At 46.2% G+C, this 23,413-nt stretch overlaps 1 protein-coding gene across 1 annotated transcript in view; it reads left to right on the top strand.

The window, feature by feature from the left end:
* gckr (glucokinase (hexokinase 4) regulator) overlaps nt 1-23,413 on the top strand; it is a 71,526-nt gene that overhangs the window by 24,219 nt on the left and 23,894 nt on the right. The window contains exons 7-10 of the mRNA XM_067985273.1: nt 5,732-5,785; nt 7,066-7,160; nt 8,475-8,580; nt 21,064-21,182. Of these exons, the coding sequence (XP_067841374.1) occupies nt 5,732-5,785; nt 7,066-7,160; nt 8,475-8,580; nt 21,064-21,182 (374 nt within the window). The remainder of the gene's footprint in view (nt 1-5,731; nt 5,786-7,065; nt 7,161-8,474; nt 8,581-21,063; nt 21,183-23,413) is intronic.

Raw genomic sequence — 23,413 nt, 5'->3', positions numbered from 1 at the left:
ATATCCAAGTCGTTAATGTAGACCACAAACAGCAAGGGACTCAGCACCGATCCCTGTGGTACCCCACTGGCCACAGGCTTCCAGTCACAAAAACAACCTTCGACCATCACCCTCTGCCTTCTGCCACTAAGCCAGTTTTGTATCCAAAGTGCCAAGGCACCCTGGATTCCATGGGCTCATACCTTCTTGACCAGTCTCCTGTGCGGGACTTTATCGAAGGCCTTACTGAAATCCATGTATACCACATCCACTGCGTTACCCTCATCCACACGCCTAGTCACCCCCTCAAAAAATTCAATCAAATTAGTCAGACATGATCTTCCCTTGACAAAGCCATGTTGACTATCCCTGATTAATCCTTGCTTCTCCAAGTGGAGACTAATTTTGTCCTTCAGAATTTTTTCCAATAATTTTCCTACCAATAATAATGTGATACTTCTGTCATACGCCCCTTTTTTCCGGTTCATCTTATTCACTATCTCTTTTGTCATCCAGGGACCTCTGGCTTTAGTTGTTTCAGCATTACATGGCCTCTCTGACATCCAAGATGGCGTCTTGGATGCTCACGCACGTTTCCAACGTGACGTGTGCTGGACGCCATCTTGATATAGGAGTTAGTGCATGCGCAAATACTGAACGCTGGAAGCATGTAAAGTAGGGAGAAAATGCATGTAATCAGTGTACAACGCTAATTTAAGGTGATAGACACCATTTTGGACCTTAACGCTCAACTCAACGCACAGCCTTATCCCCGACCATCTGAACATGTCTTACAGTGCCTGGAGGACCTCCCACCAGTGCTATTTAAAGGGGCCATGCAGGTGTTGCAGGTTAGTTACTGGATTATTGCTTCTGGCTGCTGGTGGAATAGGAAGTGTTTTTTGAGGCTCCCTATACTTACTGAGAGTGCTTAGAGTACATTTGAGAGTGGTTTGGCAGGTACTGCCTTACGGTTCGGAAAGTTACAACCGTGATCGAACAACATTCCTGGCAACCATAGGTGATCTGCTAGGGCTCCCGCTGGGCATTGAACACAACTGGGAGCATGCAGAGAGGCCACGCACAGCAGGTCAAGCTGCGAGGAGAGGGAGGACGAGGAGGCGCAGGGCACTGAGCAGGAGGCCTACCCAATGAGGGCCTTCTGGGACCAATTCTCTTACCTCAACATGACCGAGGAGGATTGCATCCGACGCCTGAGGTTCACCAAAGAAGCCATGACTGAGATCTGTCAACTGGTGCGGCCACAACTGCAGCCTCAGAGCAGGGCAAGGACAGCATTGCCTGTGGCTGTGAAGGTCACCGTGGTGCTGAATTTCTACGGCTCAGGATCATTTCAGGCATCTGCAGGCGACATGTGCAACATCTCGCAGTGTGCAGTGCACTGCTGCACAAGGGAGGTCACAGACACACTGTACCAGATGAGGAACAGGTTTATCACCTTCCCTCTCCACAGAGACAAGCAGAACGAGTGAGCACGGGGGTTCACTCACATTGCCGGCTTCGCCATGGTGCAGGGTGCCATTGACTGCACGCATATTGCCCTGTGTGCACCGCATATCAACTCGGCCGTCTTCGTCAACCTGAAAGGGCTTCCACTCCCTCAACGTACAACTGGTGTGTGACCACACACATGAATCATCGAGCTCGATGCCCGCTATCCTGGGAACAGTCACGACGCCTTCGTCATGCGGCAGTCCAACGTGCCAGCTATCTTTCACCCGGCTCGGCAAGTCAAAGGCTGGCTACTGGGCATTACGGACTATCCTCTCACGCTGTGGCTCGTGACACCAGTACACACGTGCACAGCAGCCCTACAATGAGACGCTGCTACCACATGAAACATCGTGGAGCACACCATAGGCCTCCTCAAACAACACTTCCGCTGCCTGGACCGGTCTGGAGGAGCCCTGCAGTACTCCCCTGAGTGGATGGGCAGATTTGTGGTGGTCTGCTGCATGCTGCACAACCTCACCATCATGAGGGACCAGCCTTTGCGACCAATGATTGGAGAAGACCCTGTGCCAGAGGTGGAGGAGGAGGAGGCCACAGGCCTTGTCTGCAAGGGCTCTGCGTGCTCGCCTGATCCGTGCCCGCTATCAATAATTTGAACTACATCCCCGAACTCACCAACAGTTCTACACTCCCCACCTTTCTGCTCCCACAAGACAATCAAATAGCCCTCCATCTGGTTACACATTGGTGTCCCTCTCAACTCATTGCATAAATAAAAACTACCACCAAATACAAATTCAAAGTCTCATTTATCAATGAATAAATGAAATTATGCAAACATAACAGAACTATTCACCTTTGTGCATTCCCTTAGTGCCTGATGTTCGTGCGCCTTTGCCTATCCTAGCGCTCTTACAAGGTGCTTCCCCAGTGGCTGGAGCATGGGTGGTGGGAGGCTGCTGGCCTTCAAGGGAGATGGCCTTGGAGGACAACCTCGAACAGCTCTGGGCCGGGAGGGCCCGGCTTCAGATTGCGCCATCTCAGCCTGGGCTGCAGCAGTCTGGCCTGGCTAGCTGAGAGGCAACAACAGGGGCAATGGCGGAGTGGCAGGGGTGGGAGCAGGAAGGCTGTTGTCCTGAGAGAGGACAAGAGATCTGACTGCCATGGCGCCACTGCCACTCTCCCGTGGTGGCACCTCAGCAATCCTGGTGATCAGCTGGAGAACGGATTGCTGGAGTGCTGTGACGCCCTGGAAGCCCCGTTCCACAGTGGTCCCCAGAGCCACGATAGCAGCTGTCTGAGCTTCCAAGGCAGCAATCTGAGCTCCAAGTGCAGCAGTCAGACCTTGGATGGCAGATTTTTCTGCTGCAATGGAAGCTGTGACATCAGTCATCAGATGCTGCATCATCATAGGTTCCACAGTTGTGCTGATGGAGGTGACCACCCGTTTCATGGCGCAAAGCCCTGTGCCAAATTGGAGCTGGACTCCTCCCTGCCCCTTGTCATTGTGCGCTGGCTTTCTGGCAGGTTTTCCAGTGCCCCAAGCATTTGTTGGTGTACGCCCATCAGCCGTCTTCTGTAGTCTGGCCCATCGAAGTCCTCATCTGACTCCTCTGCAACAGAACTAGTGAGCAACCTCACCCTCCGGCGAGCTGGCACCTGTGGTATCCATTCCCCCCGCCCGGCTCCTGTGCACTTGTGCTCAGTGTCTCACCACGGACAGATCCCTCCTCTAACCTAGCCTCTAAAGGACACGCAGTGTCAGTCTCTGAGCTGGTGGAAGCAAATGTCAGATCGAGTGACAGTGTGGCTTCTGTGTCCCCCTTCGCCTCCTCCTCCTCCTCCACCTCCTCCTCCTCCTCGGACGGTGCCACTATGTGTTCTTGGGTATCTGCAATGACGAAGGGAAACAGGTTAGGTTGTGGAGCAGGGGGAGGAGCAAGTAAGACGTGTGTGCCGACAGCATCTGCAGCACATGAGTCAGAAAAGATCATGGGAGGAGGGAGATGTGGGAAAGGAGAAGGAGCATTAGATATGTGGAGACCCCCTTCATCGGGACCTCCAGCGCGGCATGTTGTCACGGCTGCAGCAACGGCCCACCCAATGATCTGAAGCACTGTCTCCTTTAGGGGGGGTGAGGACGTGTAAATGTGCCCGTCCACCCTCAGGTCCCTCCTGCTGCTGGGTGTTATGCTCCACCTTCTCCTGCAAGACAGGGGACAGTGTGTCAATGAGTCTCCTGCAAAGTGTGTGGGTGATGTGCCTGTCGTGGTTGAATAGTGCCAGTTTGTGTGACCTGTGAGTGGTGGTGTGTGGCCTGCCAATGTGGTACTATGTGCAGGTGAGATGCAGCATGCCAAGTGCAGCATTGTGTATGGATGGGCAGTGTTTGTTGGTGGGTGGGTGTCGGGGAGTGTGATGCATGGAGCAGTGGTGCAGTTGATTGGATGTGCCACTTGACACTTGCATTCACTCACTTTGACCACTCGTGTCAAATCATTGAACTTCTTTTGGCACTGCACCCACGTGCGCGGTGCAATGCTCCTGGCATTGACTTCCTGCACCACAGCCTGCCAATGCCTACGGAGCTGCAGTCTGGAGGGTCTCCTGCCACCTTGCAGGTACATGTTGGCCTTCCTTTCGTCCACCCCTTCCACCAAGGCCTCCAGTGCATCATCGGAGAAGTGTGGAGCCCTCTCTCGCCTTTAAGAGGTGCAGGCTGCTGATTACGTGTGCTGTGCACGCCCCATTTCCAACTTCCTCACTCTCCGTGCAGCCTCTCAGCAGTGCAGGTAGTGCTGACTCCACGGAGATATCATGATAATGAGCAGGCAGCACAAAGTTCACGTGCTGCCTGCGTAGGGGCCATCGGGCGCAGGGTACTAGCGCATCACGCTACCCCCGCCCAAAAACGGCCCTTATCCAATTTCTTCCCTCCCTTGTATCCAGGAATATTTAGTATCCAATCCTGCCCTTTTTTGAGCCAGGTCTCCAATGTCACCACAACATCGTATTCCCTTGTGGCTATTTGGGCCTGCAGCTCACCAACCTTGTTTACCACGCTTCGTACACTTACGCACATGCACTGCAAACCAGTGTCAGACTTTCTTGTACACACTCTTAGTCTAATTCCACTTCATACTGTACTATTACTTGCTTTAGTACTATTTTTCTCTCCCAATCCTTTGTGCCCCTTGTTTCTCCTTTCCAATTCTACATCCTGGTGCCCATCCCCCTGCCAAATTAGTTTAGCCCCCCACCCCCCTCCACAGCACTTGCGAACCTCCCCGTGAGGACATTGATCCCAGCTCCGTTGAGGTACAATCCGTCCAGCCTGTACAGGTCCCACCTTCCCCAGAACTGGTCCCAATGCCCCAGGCATCTAAAGCCCTCCCTCCTGCACTATCTCTCTAGCCATGCATTCATCTGTACTATCCTCCTTTTTCTATACTCACTCGCATGTGGCATTGGGAGTGATCCAGAGTTTACTATCTTTGAAGTCCTGCTTCTTGATCTCTTTCTTAACTCCTTAAAATCTGCCTGCAGGAATTCATCCCTCTTTCTACCTATGTCATTGGTACTGATATGGGCCACGACCTCTGGCTGTTAACCCTCCCCCCCCCAGAATGTTCTGCAGCCGCTCAGCGACACCAGCGAGGCAACATACCATCCTGGAATCATGCCTGTGGCCGCAGAAATGCCTGGTTGCTCACCTAACTATAGAATCCCGTATCACTATTGCTCTCCTGACCTTTCTCCACCGCCCCCCCCCCCTCCGCACTGTACAGCTGAGCCATCCATGATGCTATGGTCTTGGCTCTGGCTGCACTCCACAGAGGAACCCTCCCACTCACCAATATTCAGAACTGAATACTGGTTAGAGAGTGAGATGCCCTCAGGGGACTCCTGCACTTCCTGCCTGGTCCTCCTCGTCTGTCTGGCAGTCACCCAGTCCCTCTCTGCCTGCACTCTCTTAAGCTACGGGGTGACCACCTCCTGAAACGTGCTATCCACATAGCTCTCAACCTCGCGGTTGCACTCTCCTGATTTTTATTTCCATGACACTTTCAAATGTCGTGCTGAATTCTCAGAAGATCCTGCTTTTTCACAGCAGGAACGGAGTACAAGAAGATGTGCATGTTTTGAAAGTCTGTTCTTAAGTATTATATTATTATCAACAGAAATGTTTTTTTTTAAAAACTAACTGCAAGAAGGCACAATACAGTTAACAGCTAGCAACTTATTCATTTCTTTCATTAAATGTAATGTTTATTTGTAGATTTCAGAAAGGAAAAAGAAAGTAATGTTCATTGGGATTTCATGTGGATTGTCAGTAAGTGGTGGAATTTCTACATCATTTCAAACTAAGTGTTTGCTGTCAGTATTCTTCCTGTATGGTGAATTCTACGTACCAGTTTTTCCAAGCTTTATGTAAATAATTTACTAAATGCAATGGGATAAATTTTCACAGAAATCATGTTCTACAACAAGTGGGGATCCATTCCACCAGATTACCACTGGGTGGTAAAAATAAAAATTATCCCCCATGTCTCTATATTCACATTTCAACTTTCATTTGTCATTTCACTCACGTCAAGGGATCCCACCCACATACTTCTGGTTTGTGAAAGTGATTAACCACCCCCATAAATAGCTTATTATATGATGCTCCAATCTATGCTTAAATCTCTGAGAGATATGAATGATATTGCAGTTGAGGCAAAATATTGCATTACTTATTTCAGTCTATCACCCCAGCAGTAATAGCATCCTTTGGTCTTCTGGCAGTGAATTCCTTCCCCTTTCTCCTTGCCAAAATGATTTGCTTTGTTTTGTATATTAATTAGCATTTACAGCAATCAGCTGTCAATTATGAGTTTGGTATAATGGAAAATATGAATGTTGATAATTATTGAAATTGATAATACATGACAATATATATTTATCTTCGAACTAAACAATGACCAAGCAAGGTTTGAAATTGCACGGTGCATTATTAGTAATGAACATGTTTACACATTCGCGTGAAATTATTCTTTTAACCTCTACTTTAAGCCAATAACCCATAGATGGGTTAACACCTTCATTTAGGCAGTAGTCACATAAAAAAATTAACTTTATCGTTACTATCATCAAACTACACAATTCCAACCCATAAAGATTTATGATGTCTTGAGAAGTCCTCAACTGTTTCTCCAGCCTTATTACACACTTTGAGCCTTCTGTTATTTTCTATTGCATCTTAAGTCTGCTTTAGAAGGGTGTTTTCATGATCCCATGGAAGGTCAATGGAAAGCCTATTATTCCCAGGGAATGTGGGTCGGAGATAAAGCTACAACAATAGCCCTGATTCTCTGACTCACGTTTACTGAGAGCACGGTTTTCTGTCAGGGTGCAGGATCATGGAATCACTTCTAGGCTTAATGTGGAAGAAGAAGAAAGTCACGTCTGCCATCACACTATGAGAGGCATCATAGTTTTTATTAATCAGATATGGCATGAGGCTAATAATGTCCTATGTTCAAAATAATACAGTAATGTACTTGGGATCAGCAGTTTGGGTGTCTGGTGACTCAGGTTTACCGTGGTGTTGAATTACTTTTCCTGCTGCAGGCTCCATTTGTTGCTGGTCAGCTTGATGTCTGCATGAACAATCTGGACAAGTTCATTCCTGTTCTAGTGGGGTTCAATCCAATTAATATGGCAAGGTAAGAAATGTCCATAAGCTAATAACACATCCAGTCATTTCTAAGTTATTGTAATATATTCAGCACTTGATTCTTCTGTATCTTCAGTGTCAACTGCATGTTCCCGTGTTAGGATCATAGATTGCTCTTCTATAATGTCAGGTGTCATATATACAGTTGTATTATGATATCTCTTTTGTATGTGTACTTTTTTCATTACAAACTGTCCTCTACACTTTCAACAACTTACACCTATTAAGCATCCTTAAATTTAGGGAAATCTGCCAAGGCACTTCAAGATGCTGGAGAGGGGAGCAGATGGAGGGAAGGGGGAAGAGTTAGGAGAGGTGAAAAAGTCATGGTTGAAAAGGCAGGTTTTGAGTAAGCTTTCAAAAATGTGGAGAAATGTAGTGGATGGAGGGGTTTGCGGAGAGAATTCAAGAGTGCAGGGGTATGATTGTTGCAGATTCTGCCACCAAAGATGGAGTAGGGGGAGGGATGCACAGTATATCAGAGCTGGAAGAGTGGAGAGCAACCCATCCTAATGCAGCAGTGTCCATTTTACACAATACATACAAGGATATAATAATGTGTGTACAATTTACTAAATACTGGATGCATTAGACCTGTATTGGGTTCATCATTGACCTCAGTCTTGAAAGCGGATTCATGGCTTTATCATTCTGTAAGAACCAACGCTAAACCAGTTCTATAATTTATCTCTGATTATCATTGTTTTCTACCTAATAGAAACTATAAAATACCACAATCAATTAATAGGTTTGTCTTTAATAACTATGATAATTCCACTTTTACTCCTAGTATAATTAACACTATCAAACTAATCCTGGTTCTGGCTGCCGTAATATCGTAGAGCCCTGAGATAAGATAAGATCAATTTTGTTACTTACCAACTAGATGAGGGAGTGATCCTAAAGAAAGGAAAGTTGATTAAAAGTGTAGACTGCTCCATTTGGGAGTAAGTTAGATAAGAACAAATTCCACTGCATTGTATCAAACCAGAGTTTCCTAGCTTCATTCAAAATGAGAATTATGCTGTCTAAGACAAGGGTGACATCAAAAATCAGAATGATATGGTATGTCCCACCTTATACCTTACTTTTCTATATTTTACTTTAGTCCACTGCAGGCAATCTGTGGGCATCAATTTCTCTAATTATGATGTGCTATCATTCAAATATTGTTTATCAGAGGCTACATATTTCAAATTTGGGTGATGTCAAAAGCACTGTGGTGAATGGGTCACATGAAATATTTGCTAGTCTTTGAATGGATGTGTTTACTAAAAAGATTGTTTAACATTACCTTCTAAAGGCCTGTCAAAATAGAAGGATGGCACTCTACATTTCTTCAAGTGGCAGAAAGAATTCAAAAACTTGCCAATTTACACAAGGCATATATCATCAACCCTGCTGTCGGGGTAAGTGTGGCCTTTCAATTATTTTTCTCCATACAGACGTACAAACGCTATTGTTCAGAGAAATTTAGTCTCTATCATTTCAACAACAACGCAGCACTGGAAGGTACCTTCAACTCTCATAAATAAGAGACTGCAACAATGCAGTAAATTAAACAATTGAGTTCAAATAACATAAACTGCAAGAGCAAAGATAAATAATGTTTTCTTCTAAAACTAAAGTGACTGGGAGGAATTTTAATTCCTGAGAACGGTTGGGTTGGAGTTGGGTAGGAGGTGAAAATATTAGTTTTTGCGATTACGACTGCAACCCAGCTCCAACTTCCGGGTTTAACGTGGGCGCATTTGGATGCACGCGCAGCCAAATCGCGTATGTCGCGTCCTTAATTACTGCCAGCAGGTGGGTCGTTAGCGGAGCTATTAACCTCGTTGAGATAGTTGAGGTAGGTATTTATTAATTGATTCTGAAACAATTTCAAATTTAATGTTTCCAGCACAGATTTCCCGGGGCTTCTGAACCTCGCCAGTGAAACGAAGGCAAGATTCAACCATAGTTAATTTGGGTTTTTGATTGACCCATCTGAAGAAAAGGTCAGTTATTGCAACTGGTCTCTCAGTTCTCTCAGGCAAACGTTTGGATGAGAGTTCTTGTGTTGAGACTGCGAGTTCCTTGTGTTGAGACTTAAGTCCTTGTGTTGAGACTGAGAGTTCCTTGTGTTGAGACTGAGAGTTCCTTGTGTTGAGACTGAAGTCCTTGTGTTGAGGCTGAGAGTTCCTGTGTTGAGACTGAGAGTTCTTGTGTTGAGACTGAGAGTCCTTGTGTTGAGACTGAGAGTTCCTTGTGTTGAGACTAAGAGTCCTTGTGTTGAGACTGAGAGTTCCTTGTGTTGAGACTGAGAGTCCTTGTGTTGAGACTGAGAGTTCCTTGTGTTGAGACTAAGAGTCCTTGTGTTGAGACTGAGAGTCCTTGTGTTGAGACTGAGAGTTCCTTGTGTTGAGACTGAGAGTTCCTTGTGTTGAGACTGAGAGTTCTTGTGTTGAGACTGAGAGTTCCTTGTGTTGAGACTGAGAGTTCCTTGTGTTGAGACTGAGAGTTCTTGTGTTGAGACTGAGAGTTCTTGTGTTCAGACTGAGAGTTCCTTGTGTTGAGATTGAGAGTTCTTTGTGTTGAGACTGAGAGTTCCTTGTGTTGAGACTGAGAGTTCTTGTGTTGAGACTGAGAGTTCCTTGTGTTGAGACTGAGAGTTCCTTGTGTTGAGACTGAGAGTTCCTTGTGTTGAGACTGAGAGTTCCTTGTGTTGAGACTGAGAGTTCCTTGTGTTGAGACTGAGAGTTCTTGTGTTGAGACTGAGAGTTCCTTGTGTTGAGATTGAGAGTTCCTTGTGTTGAGACTGGGAGTTCCTGTGTTGAGACTGAGAGTCCTTGTGTTGAGACTGGGAGTTCCTGTGTTGAGACTGAGAGTCCTTGTGTTGAGACTGAGAGTTCTTGTGTTGAGACTGAGAGTCCTTGTGTTGAGACTGAGAGTCCTTGTGTTGAGACTGAGAGTTCTTGTGTTGAGACTGAGAGTCCTTGTGTTGAGACTGAGAGTTCTTGTGTTGAGACTGAGAGTCCTTGTGTTGAGACTGGGAGTTCCTGTGTTGAGACTGAGAGTCCTTGTGTTGAGACTGAGAGTCCTTGTGTTGAGACTGAGAGTTCTTGTGTTGAGACTGAGAGTCCTTGTGTTGAGACTGAGAGTTCTTGTGTTGAGACTGAGAGTTCCTGTGTTGAGACTGAGAGTCCTTGTGTTGAGACTGAGAGTCCTTGTGTTGAGATTGAGAGTTCTTGTGTTGAGACTCAAGTCCTTGTGTTGAGACTGAGAGTTCCTTGTGTTGAGACTGAGAGTTCTTGTGTTGAGACTCAAGTCCTTGTGTTGAGACTGAGAGTTCCTTGTGTTGAGACTGAGAGTCCTTGTGTTGAGACTGAGAGTTCTTGTGTTGAGACTGAGAAGTCCTTGTGTTGAGACTGAGAGTTCTTGTGTTGAGACTGGGAGTTCTTGTGTTGAGACTGAGAGTTCCTTGTGTTGAGACTGGGAGTTCCTGTGTTGAGACTGAGAGTCCTTGTGTTGAGACTGAGAGTCCTTGTGTTGAGACTGAGAGTTCCTGTGTTGAGACTGAGAGTCCTTGTGTTGAGACTGAGAGTCCTTGTGTTGAGACTGGGAGTTCCTGTGTTGAGACTGAGAGTCCTTGTGTTGAGACTGAGAGTCCTTGTGTTGAGATTGAGAGTTCTTGTGTTGAGACTGAGAGTTCTTGTGTTGAGACTGAGAGTTCCTTGTGTTGAGACTGAGAGTTCCTTGTGTTGAGACTGAGAGTCCTTGTGTTGAGACTGAGAGTTCTTGTGTTGAGACTGGGAGTTCTTGTGTTGAGACTGGGAGTTCTTGTGTTGAGACTGAGAGTCCTTGTGTTGAGACTGAGAGTTCCTTGTGTTGAGACTGAGAGTTCCTTGTGTTGAGACTGAGAGTCCTTGTGTTGAGACTGGGAGTTCTTGTGTTGAGACTGAGAGTTCTTGTGTTGAGACTGAGAGTTCCTTGTGTTGAGACTGAGAGTCCTTGTGTTGAGACTGGGAGTTCTTGTGTTGAGACTGGGAGTTCTTGTGTTGAGACTGAGAGTTCTTGTGTTGAGACTGAGAAGTCCTTGTGTTGAGACTGGGAGTCCTTGTGTTGAGACTGGGAGTTCTTGTGTTGAGACTGGGAGTTCTTGTGTTGAGACTGAGAGTCCTTGTGTTGAGACAGCTTTAGCAAAACTTTGGAGCCTTTCAAACTGACAAGATCAGGATGGGGAGCAGAGCGAATGTATTTCAGAAGACATCTGAGGAGGACGAAAATGACCATCCATGGCAGCCATGTTGTGCTATGTTGGGTTCTGCAGGTGCAGAAGAGAGAGGTGCAAAACAAAGATCTGGAGAACAGCAGAGAGAAGAGCTGAGTGGAGAACAGCAGAGAGGAGATCAGGAGAGGGGTCGAGGTCACAGGAGACACTACCCACGTGAGAGGGTGTACAGGCAGAGGCTGAGCTTCCTGGACCTCTCTGAGGAGCAGTGCCTCCGCAGGCTCAGATTGAGCCGGCAGGTGGTCGCCGACATCTGCAGCCTCCTTGAGGAAGAGCTGCTCCCTGCTGGACCTGGTGGCCACGCATTGCCCGTCGTTGTAAAAGTAACCACTGCCCTCAATTTCTTTGCCCCTGGCTCCTTCCAGGGCACCACCGGTAACATCTCCAGGGTGTGTCAGTCATCTGCACATAAATGTATATGGCAGATGATGGATGGGTTGTTTGCCAGGGCATCTGCTTACATGAACTTCCCCCGCAATGACAATAGCCAAAACGAGTGGGCAGTGGGTCTCGCCTCTCTGGCTGGCTTCCCACAGGTACAGGGCGCAATCGATTCCATGCACGTGGCAATCCGAGGACCACCACGTGAGCCAAGAGTCTTCTTCAAACAAAAGGGGTTTGACTCCATCAATGCGCAGCTGGTGTGTGACCACAAGAAGAGATTTGTGCAGGCGTGTGCCAGATCCCTGGCAGCTTCCATGATTTGTTTATACTGCAGCAGTCCAACATACCAGACCTCTTCCAATCAGGAGACAGACTTAAGGGCTGGCTCAATGGAGACAAGGGATATCCCCTGCAAACATGGGTCATGATACCTGTGAGGAACCCCACCAACAAGGCACAAGAGCGAGACAACCAGAGCCACATGACCACCAGGTGTGTCATTGAACAAGCTATAGGCATGTTGAAGATGTGCTTCAGGCACCTGGATAGGTCTGGAGGTGCGCTTCAATACTCGCCAGCGAGGGTCTCCAGAATCCTCATGGTGTGTTGCGTCCTGCATAACATAGCGCAGCAGAGAGGATCAGAGGTGGAGGAGGATGAAGGCGCTCATCAATCATCCTCTGATGGCGACAACATTGAAGAAGAGGAGGACGAGGAGGAGGACGAGGATTATGAAGATGGGGCACCCATTGCCAGACCAGCTGCACACATTGCTGCCTGGGATACCAGGGATGCCCTTATCTCTCACTGGTTCTCTTAATAACAGTGGCAAAAGAAAGACATTGAAATACTCAGGCCGGTTGGCACAACCACAACCACTAACACAAACCCCCGCCCCTTTTACACAAAACTGTCCTTCAACCACGCATACACACATTGCACATCCACTCAATGGGTACAGTCATATATTGGCATTCATCATGAAGCAAATGAAAGGACGACTTATCACTTGGGACACAATAATGGCCAAGACGAGGAAGTAGTACTAATGAACACATTTTATGTGCCAATATAAACTAAAGGAAACTTAATAATATAACATTTCTTCAAATACCCTTGGTGAATTACAATTGCTTGAACTTACGCTTCCTAATGCTTCTATGTGGTGCATCATCTGTGGCTTCAGCAGAGGTAGAGGCAGGCTGCTCAGATCCTTGCCTTGATTGCTGAGATGCTTTTGGCCTAGGACCTCTGGGTTTTGGAGCCCATGAGGACCCCGCCAAAGACTACTCCACCTGCAGGAGTTGACTCAGCCATCGGGAGAGGAGGCAACATTTCGGGTACTGGTTGAAGTGGGGGGAACAACGGGTGAGACGTGGGAGAGCTTTGAGTGGAGTCCCCACTTCCATGTCTACTTTTGGCATCATCCCTCTTCCGGGCCAGGGCCACATCACTCCCACCACTCTGCTGGAGAGCAGCTTGGTGCACATCTGTGACGCATTGTAAGGCCACGGATAAGGTACCTGTCATCCTGTTCCAAAGTATGCATGGCCGTGGTTATGGACTGCATAGACTCATTCAAGAGCCTTGCTTGAAGCTGCATGGAGGCGGCCACTCTCTCCATGGCAGATGTTCTTGCAATTACCTGCGACATCAATTCACTTATGTTGGAGTCAGACTCCTCCATCCTCTCCACCAATATGGAGAGTGTGAGTGGCACGTTTTCCAGTACCTCGCAAAGATGCAGCTATCTCAATCATTCTCATTCTCAATGATGGCCCCCAGGGTTCAGCATCTGTGCCCAGCTGAGCAGAGCTTGGAGAGGAGTGCGCCCTCCAACGTGGACTCACCACAGCTGCCCCTGCCACTAGTATCTGCTCGTGCTCACTTGTGAGTTGTGAATCATCAGGTGACAACCCAACTATCTGGCTAACAGGACCCACCGAAGTGCGAGTATCTGTGCTGGTGCATGGCTGTATGTTCTGTGACTGTGCACCCTCAGAAGGAATGAGGTCCTTTGAGAAATCAATGTCATCCAGCTCCGCATATTCTTCTTCTACGTGTGATGGCTCTGGGAGAAAACAGAAAGCGATACGAATTAGTCATTGGCAAAGTAACAATCTTGCCAATTACCATACTCAGATTTCTCATAGTTCAGTCATTGATGAAATAAAGTCATCATGTGTGTGAAAGCTGGTTACATTCTATCACCAGGCATATATGGGTTCCCAGTCTCTCCATCTCCGATGGATAGAGATGCAAATACCCCTCTTACCTCCATGGCCGCCCCCTCTGCATCTATCAGCTGGATTATTTGTGGAGGGCCACCTCCATTCCTCACCCTCTCCTTTGCATTTTGCGCTCTCTTCTACAAGGGGAGAAAGAACAGACCTGTGAGTGACTGAAGGTCACGTATTCACCCAATGGATGCAGTGTATTGGGTGAGGCTGACTATGAGGCATATGGATCACATTGCATAAGGATTGGAGTGAGTGGCAGTGGTGGATAGATAAATGGGGAGTTGAGGAAGTGCAGAAAAAGTGAAGGATGGGTGCTGCTGAAACTTAAGTGGGTGTGAGGAGTGATGTGATGGAGTAGGCTTGCCAAGACAAAGTGAGGGGGGTGCGGTGAATCGGTAACTGTACTCACTTTTCCTGACCTGGTTAAACCACTTCCTGCGTTGCATCCAAGACCTCGGCACCATGCTCCTGCTGCTCACCTCTTCAGCCACCTCCAGCCACGCCTTCTTGGTAGCCAAACCAGGTTTCTTCCTCCCATCGCTGGGGTAAATTATCCCTCTTCTGGTCCTCACTGCACCCCCCAGCAATACTTCAAATGAAGCATCTGTGAACCTGGGTGCTGGCCTTGCTCTCTTTGCATCCATTGCTTAATTTGCTCCTTTCTCTTTCCAAATCCATTTTTACACTGGCCCTTTAAACAGTGGGCTGATGATCGCATCATGTGAATGCGCAGCTTAGAGACGTGAAACCCAGAAGCAAAAACAATGGGCTAAAATTAAATTGCGATTGCAGATTCGAACTCACTCACTTCACTTCCGGTTTTCCGCCATGAAAATCTCCCCCCCACTCTCTTCCCAACTTCAGGTAAAAATCATGCTCACTGTGGTAGTCTAACCACCTCTCCTTGACATTCAACAGCATTACCATCGCCGAATTCCCCACCATCAACATCCTGGGGGTCACCATTGACCAGAAACTTAACTGGACCAGCCACATAAATACTGTGGTTACAAGAGCAGGTCAGAGGCTGGGTATTCTGCGGCGAGTGACTCACCTCCTGACTCCCCAAAGCCTTTCCTGCATCTATGAGGCACAAGTCAGGAGTGTGATGGAATACTCTCTACTTGCCTGGATGAGTGCAGCTCCAACAACACTCAAGAAGCTCGACACCATCCAGGACAAAGCAGCCCGCTTGATTGGCACTCCATCCACCACCCTAAACATTCACTCCCTTCACCACCGGCGCACCGTGGCTGCAGTGTGTACCTTCCACAGGATGCACTGCAGCAACTCGCCAAGGCTTCTTTGCAGCACCTCCCAAACCCGCGACCTCTACCACCTAGAAGGACAAGGGCAGCAGGCACATGGGAACAACACCACCTGCACATTCCCCTCCAAGTCACACAACATTCCGACTCGGAAATATATCGCCGTTCCTTCATCATCGCTGGGTCAAAATCCTGGAACTCCCTTCCTAACAGCACTGTGGGAGAACCTTCACAACACGGACTGCAGCGGTTCAAGAAGGCGGCTCACCATCGCCTTCTCAAGGGCAATTAGAGATGGGCAATAAAAGCTGGCCTTGCCAGCGACGCCCACATCCCATAAACGAATAAAAAAATAGTAGGTGTTATTTATAATTTTGACATTTTATTGTCAAATTAGTTTTCTGAGCGTTGCTTTGTTTTTCCCTTTGTGAAGGAGTGTACAGGCAGAGTCTATTATCTTTTCAGTGGTGGAAAATTATTGACGGGCTGGATGGTGGGATGAACTCTGTTGTGGATTAGTGAAGCCAAATTTTATGATTCCTAGTAACAAATTAAAGTCGTAAAGAATCCCAATCTCTTTCTCTACATTTAAATATTAAATGCAACTGCCAGTAATGTGATAGTGTTGCAAGTACAATCTAATTGTCATATGAATAGAACTTGAAATATCAGATAATTTTCTTATTTTTTCAAAGTAATAACTTATAGGTGCACTGCTTTAGAATCATAAGCCCAGATTTTCCTCTGAGGCATGTTTGCTATGGGAAATATGATAGCGCAAGACTTCTGCCCACCTGACCAGTGCCAGGCTAATTAGAATAACATTGTTAGCACCTTTTGATTCGGAGCATGCCTATTTAGGGATGGAAAACGGCATGCTTCTGCAAGATTTAGACATATGGAGCCAGTCATCATCTTACAAAGTTTTTATTGAAAGCAAGAATGAAAATTATTTGTTAATATCACACCGAGCCCCTCGGCTGTCAGTAAGCTAGAGGAGGGAGGCCCTGTTTTGACCAAGTGGCAAAGGTCCTCAAAAGGAAGTGGTCAGGCCCAGTGAAAGCAGGTGGCCAGAGCAGTCGATGCCAACTCACACATGGCAGCAAAGTGCCCCAAACGTTTAATGACCCTATTTGGGTCAGGCAAGGTAAGAGGAGCCAGCCACATTGTCCAAGAATGCACTATACTAAGTCTGGCTGCTACTTACAATCACCTTCCCCTCACTATGGTGGAATAGCTAACCATTAATGCCCAGGCAGTAGTGTAGGGTTTCGTTTCATCCCCAGTCTCCACCTGCAAGTGTTCCTTCACACATTGCACAGCTGCAGCCTATGGAAAGCCTCACATGGTATATAAGTGCTTGGTTCATTGCCCCCATTATGGTCTGCATGCTCACATCGGGGATTGACTGCACTGTGTGGCAATCAGAGGGTATTCTCACTTTTTGTACTCTTAAAGAAAACCACCAATAACAAGAGGGAGATACTGGCCACACTCCGTGCACCCCTCCCTCCAAAACCTTCCCAACCCATACAAGGAGGAAGTGTTGGAACTCCTGGGAAGCCAGCCAAAGCAGTGATTCAGAGGCGGAAGAATTCAGAAGGCAGGTGCCAGCTGCAAGTTCTTCAGCATCTCTTCCTTCTCAACCTATTTTACCTGAATTACATGTCAACAAACTGCAACATGAAACCTGTTACTCATACTTACTGAAAATCACACGTCACACATTCTCTCTGCTCAATAACCCATTGTAGGCTCTCTTCTTCTCGTCCTCTAGATTTAACACACACCCTAAAAGATGCAGAGGGTTAAGAAGATATAGCAGGCCCACTCTGCTTCCAGCTTAGCCAGCACTTTGCTGCAGGCACTGTCAATCACCCTATTCCTGCCAACCAGCAGCTCTCAGCGATCCACCTCAGCGTTGTTAGATATTGAGCCGGGGGAAGTGCACAGAATGAAGCACAGGACACGAGTGGGCATGAGGAGGAAGTTGTTGCTGACCAGAGGGTCAGGAGATGCTGAAGAGCCTTTGTTTTTAAAAGCAAAAGCATGTACGGACACTGGGGATGGTCTCCAACACTGTGAAGCTATTGGTGGGTCTGCTGGGGGGTGGGGGTTCACTATCTGCCTCTGTAGCCCCCTGATAGATGGTTTCACAGCAGTGCAGTCCACCCTGGGCCAGGTGGCAGCTCAAGGGCGATCTGCAGTGGCCCTAAGAACAATCTGTGCTTCTGCCGTGGATGTTTAGACTACTGCCAATGAGGCCTTGGGTGCCAGATTGTAGAAGGACATCTTTTCTGGTCTCCCTGACATTGTGATGAATGGGAAGTGTGAATTGATGTGCACAGAGAAGTGTTTGCAACTGGTCGCATGTTGTGGTGGGCAAGACAAAGATTAGACATAATGGGGATGCATCTCGCTCCCACTCCCCTTATGCCTGTAAATGGGGTGGTGACGGCACGAAAATTAGAGAAAGTAAAAAATGACTTACCACTTTTCAGGCAGACCTTGATTTAGGTGTCCAGAAATCCTGCCAGAAACAGGCAAGGCCTGATGAATATATTTAAATAGGCATTAAGTAATGTAGTTAAAACCCAAAGTGATTTTAACGTCAACAAGCACTGTCACGATTACTTCTGAACCCACCCACAATTCATGGATGGTACAAGTCAGGGGGCAGCCATTTCCAATGCTACTTAAGGGGATCCTCACTTGCTCTAACTTAAAATGCTGCAAAGGTTTCAGAGATGTTTCGTTGGTAGTTTATAGAGGTTGTTGGCAAGTTACTCTATTTAAAGTGGTTGTATTTGAAAGTTGGATAAGCTTCTGAAACCTTAAGGGGCTACTGGCAATGAACTTTTTTCAAAATGGGCATCCTTCCAGCAAGTCCATTCTAAAGAGGTGCAGCAGCAACAGATGGAAGGATCACAGGGAGCTACAGCTAAAAGGAGACCAGCTAGAAGGAGGCGAGCTCACAGGAATCCTTACCCTCTGAACAGAGTCTAAAGGCCCAGGTTAGCATAGCTGCACTTTTCTGAGGAGCAGTTCAAAAGGTTGCTACACTTCTCTAGGGAGGCTGTTGCAGAGTTGTGCCACTTCCTGCAGCAAGACCTGCAGCCCACTCCCACAGCTGACAAGGCATTGCCTGTTGCTTTTCTGGGTGAGTGCTGGTACCGTAGCCTGCCGTAAGATGAAGGCATCGTAACAGTGGCAGGAAAGCGAGCATCACTTGAACAATGCGGTGCATCTGGTCATAAACAAACTTGAGATTGAGTAAGTGCAACCCTTTCAAGTTGACATAGGTGATTGAATTTATCAAGAAAACATGTATGGTCATGCAGGCGATATGTGACTCCTTGGACCTTGAGGAATCCTGCAACTCTGTAAATCTGCCAGGCCCTGTCATGCAGCTTCTGTTATCCATAAGGAAAGTGATGAACCAGCTTTCTCAAGCATTCGGTGCATCTGCAATTTGCTTTATGTTTCACTGCAGAGGTGACTGGCTAATGTTATTGATGTCTAAAATGGCAGCCTGAAATGACTCCCAAGTGTAAAAGTGGAGGGTAGTTGTGGTCACTGGCAGTGTTGGTGAAGGTGGACTGTAGGTTAGGTTGCAGCACGTGGCTTCCTTTGGTGAAGTGCAGCATTTGCAAGCACTGCTCCTGGGTCAGCTAGAGGTAGGAGCATCTTGGGTATGTATATTCTAGAGTGGGGATGTCAGCCGGTGGGTGCCATGTGTCTCCTGTGCTGCTGGACCAGCCAATCCTGCCTCCATTGTATCTGCCTTTCTTCCCTCAAAAAACAAACATACAGAGGTATTCCTAAGGGAAAATATATTGGGCCGGAAATTGCTAGTAAAATGGGCAAATCGAAAAGCAGGTTCCGGTGACCGCACATGTGCAGTCAAACACGGAAATCCAGAACTTACTCTTCCTGATTCCCTACTGATCAGACAGCTTTGCGTTAAAGAGATCAAGCCGGCTGGAATGAATGGACCAGCGCCAACTTGTTCTCCGGTCCAGCTGGAAACTAACTAATCTCGCCAGAAAAACGGTACGCTGAGTTATATCAGGTCTAAACTAACTTTTAACGGCATGATAAATGTTAATGACAGCCAAACAACCTCTCTGGCACTGAAAATTAACTTTTAAAAATTGAAGTCTCATTACTCCCGATTTTAATAATATTTGGACATCTAAAAAAAATTTAATTAAAAAATACAAGATTTTTATTTTTTACTTTTTCTTTCTGTCTCTTTTATCTCAGTCTTTTAATCTTATCCTCTCTCTTTATTTGACTTTCTCTATGTCATTTTATAATACATTTATTGATCTTATCTGACATTTCCTGGTTCCTAGTCAGCATGGTTTGTGAATAAGCTTCACCTCCTGGTTCTCACAGCGTAGCTTGCTTCAAGCTGTTTGGTGGAAGAGACATAGAGCTCCTTTCCTCCTCTCTCAGCTCAGAGAAGCCCGGGAACGACCTCTGCCCGGGAACAACCGTTGCCCAGGAATGACCGCTGCCCGGGAACGACCTCTACCCGGGAACAACCGCTGCCCGGGAACGACCTCTGCCCGGGAACAACTGCTGCCTGGGAACAACTGCTGCCTGGGAACGACCTCTGCCCGGGAACAACCGCTGCCTGGGAACAACCTCTGCCTGGGAACGACCGTTGCCCGGGAACGACCTCTGCCCGGGAACGACCGTTGCCCGGGAACGACCTCTGCCCGGGAACAACTGCTGCCTGGGAACGACCTCTGCCCGGGAACAACCGCTGCCTGGGAACAACCTCTGCCCGGGAACGACCTCGGCCTGGGAATGACCTCTGCCCGGGAACAACCACTGCATTTCTTGCAGCTCTCAATTAAAGCAAGTTAGTGTCCAAAAGCCCGCAAAACGTTTGTGGGTGAGTTAGTTACTTACACGTGGTGGGCGACGTCTGTTCACTGCTCAGCACAATTTTCGGCACATTGTGGTGCTGGGGCAGGAAGGAGTGAAAAGAGCAAGCCCCAACACAGTAGGTACAAAGGTAGATCATGAAGCACTTGTCAGCAGGGAGGTGGTCTGGATCACCAACCCCCAACCCCCAAGAAAAGCATTTTTTTGATCGGCCCCTTAAATGGGTCTGAGGAGGACCTAATTGGGGTTGACGATTTCTCCCCTCACCACCACCCCAACCCCCCGCCCCCCCCACCAGTGGCAGACAGGTGCTGGAGATTCTGACTTGATGGGGCAAGCGGGTGCTGGGGATGTGCCCATAGTGGTGCCTGTGCTTGCCTGCTCCGTGCTAACTAGGTGCACTGACCGTGCAATCTCTGGTAAAGTCAGCACTGGAGGGCACTAGTGGACAGAATCCTGGCATAACTGCCAGGATCTTATCCTGAAAAATTTACTGCACAGGTTTTTACACAATTGCTCTGTAGGATTCATGGCAAACTAAAGAAACAGTAAGTACATTTTCTACCAATTTACAATTTCTGGTAGCGTAATATTTTTTTGAACACTGACCATTAAAACAAAAGTTACACATTTTCCTCCGAAGCAATGTGGAAAAATCATTGAGGAAGGTTATTCCAGACCGCAATGTACTTGTGTAATAGAACACCAAAAAAATGTTCTAAGTGGAAGTATACAAATAATGTCGTAGAACTGGCAATGTTTTGAAAGTAGATTCCTGCTGCACAGATTGTGGTCACTATTGTAAAACTTCATGGAATTAAAATCTTTCAGCCTGAAGGAATCACTGGATCATCCCGAATGAAAGGTGGAAGTGCCACCAAAATCCTCCTGGAGACCATTCTCCTGACTGCACACAGGTCTTTGGCAAACAACAGTGACATCACAGATGGGTACGTTCAAGCTAATTTCCTACTATAAATCCATGAATCATTTCCTATTTGAAACCAATTCAGCAATCTTAAGTCATCCAATTGTGTTACCTGCACTTGTAAAATGCTGGAAATCTAAAACGGAACAGAAAATGCACAGCAGATTGATCAATGTCGGAAAAAGAATAGGATAGCATTTTGCGTGTGAGCTTTTTATCACTATTTGGTGCATTTCCAGCATTCTTTTCTGTTAATGTATCAATGGAGAATTTCCTTCCATAGAGTCACTCTACAGTGAATGCCAGCTGAAATTAGGAAATCAGAGGAACTGAGCAGATGAAAGGCCATTTCCTTTGAAGTAAGGAACTAAAATCAGAACAAGGATCTACTTCTATCACCACCTAGCAGTCAGTAACAGAGTGGTATTGACAGAGGGCTGGCAACAGTTTGGCTGCCATGCTCCATAGGTTGGAAATGGTATATGATATAGACTGATAAAAGATGGTGGGAGAAAATAACTTAAATAGAGGTGGGAGTTGGGTGTGGGGAGAGAACCAGCACGTAAGATTAGAGATTTGTAAGAAAACGTTTACTTTGTTCCCAAAGCTCAAGTGTTGGTTGGAAATATAGTAACAAATCAGCAAAAGCACGGACTACATATCAACAAGCTACTTATTGTAGGGTAGCCATAGCATACAAAACGCAGATTTGTTTGATAAAATAGTATATTTTGGCTTAGTATTTGCTGTCCAATTAGTTGCCTTCAATTCTTCAAGTTCAATATGGTTCACTTTGACCCACATCCCTACTGAATTACTTAATAAACATCAGTATTCTTGGAATGATTATATGAAGCAATTGTTGATTAAGTACTGTATGGTGACTGATCTACTTGTTTTGAAAATAGAAACCTAACACAACTCTATGATAGTTTTTTGGTTTAAAAACATATGAAATCAATATTTCTGAAAGTTTTATATATTTTAATAGACATATTAATATGAGAGCAACAGATTTCTGATATTTTATTAATATTTAAAATAGGGTTCTTTTAATCAAACTTAATTAAAGCAGAATGCAATTAAAATGATCATAGGAATTAGAAGAAAAGTCATTCTGCTCCTAACGAGCATTTTAATATCTCTATGTTGTTTAATCAGGAGTGGATGTTGTCAGTCAAGTGAACCTCCTGGGACGTCAGAAATATATATCAAAGAATAAAATTAAAACATAAATAAGCATGGGATCAAGAAAGCTCACTCCCTCTACAGATGTACATGTACAATGTAACCTATCATAGACTCTATTCATCTCTTGAGAAGAAATTCTCCAAAAATACTCCCTCAAGGCAATTAAGTAAAACTCCAGAACCCATCCTTAGATCTCCACAATTCAATCCTAGCCTGTTGCCCACACCTGGTCCCTGCAACAGAAGAACTATTAGTCCCATCGAATATTTAATTATCTCAGTATAAACCAGAATATATTGAGGGTAATTTTACAAGTTTGTGCTCTCGCCATGGAGCCTCACCTGCTGGGAGTACATATATTGGGAATTCAGGCACACGCCGATTATGGATGGAAAATCACAGAAGATGAATACCTGAATTTCCAATACGTGCCCCAGATGGGGAAGGCTTCCCACTGGGAGTGCAAACTTGAAAAATACCCCTATATTTTCATATGATTGACACTGTCACATTAATTGTATGTTACAGTTATCATTATGAATGTAAGAAGCTGCTTAAAGAGCTTCTATAATGTGTGTAAAAGTATGTACTCTTTTAATTAGGCGCATGAACTTAACATGAGCCAAAAATAATTAATTATACTGTTTTTCTATTATTTATCCACCATTAATTCATGTTTGCAATAGTAAGGGACTACGTATTTTCTATCACTTTCAAACTTTATTTATAAAATCTAGACAATATACTGAATAAGTAGAAAATAAAATGGGGCCCAAAAATCTTCTAATCCACTCTGCCACCATAAGTGTAAATCCTGCTACACTGCTAACTTTCACCCCTGACCCAAACAAACATCCAGCGTCAAAGCTATTTAAAATAATCCCAGCAGGGCACTGACTGGAGTGGGACAAGGAGGAAGATACAGCACTGCACAGCCAAATACCAATGCCATTGGAAGCCCCCACCATAAATTACTCCAAAGCAAATAATCATCTCCTTTATAAATGGGCCAATGTTAAAACATTTTCAGGCACAATTCTGGGGTTTTCCAGCCTATGATCC

The sequence above is a fragment of the Heptranchias perlo genome, chromosome 5, assembly GCF_035084215.1.
Source record: "Heptranchias perlo isolate sHepPer1 chromosome 5, sHepPer1.hap1, whole genome shotgun sequence".
In the NCBI taxonomy this organism is placed as follows: domain Eukaryota; kingdom Metazoa; phylum Chordata; class Chondrichthyes; order Hexanchiformes; family Hexanchidae; genus Heptranchias; species Heptranchias perlo.
Note: the sequence above shows the minus strand (reverse complement) of the source record. Positions and strands in the feature narration are given on the sequence as shown.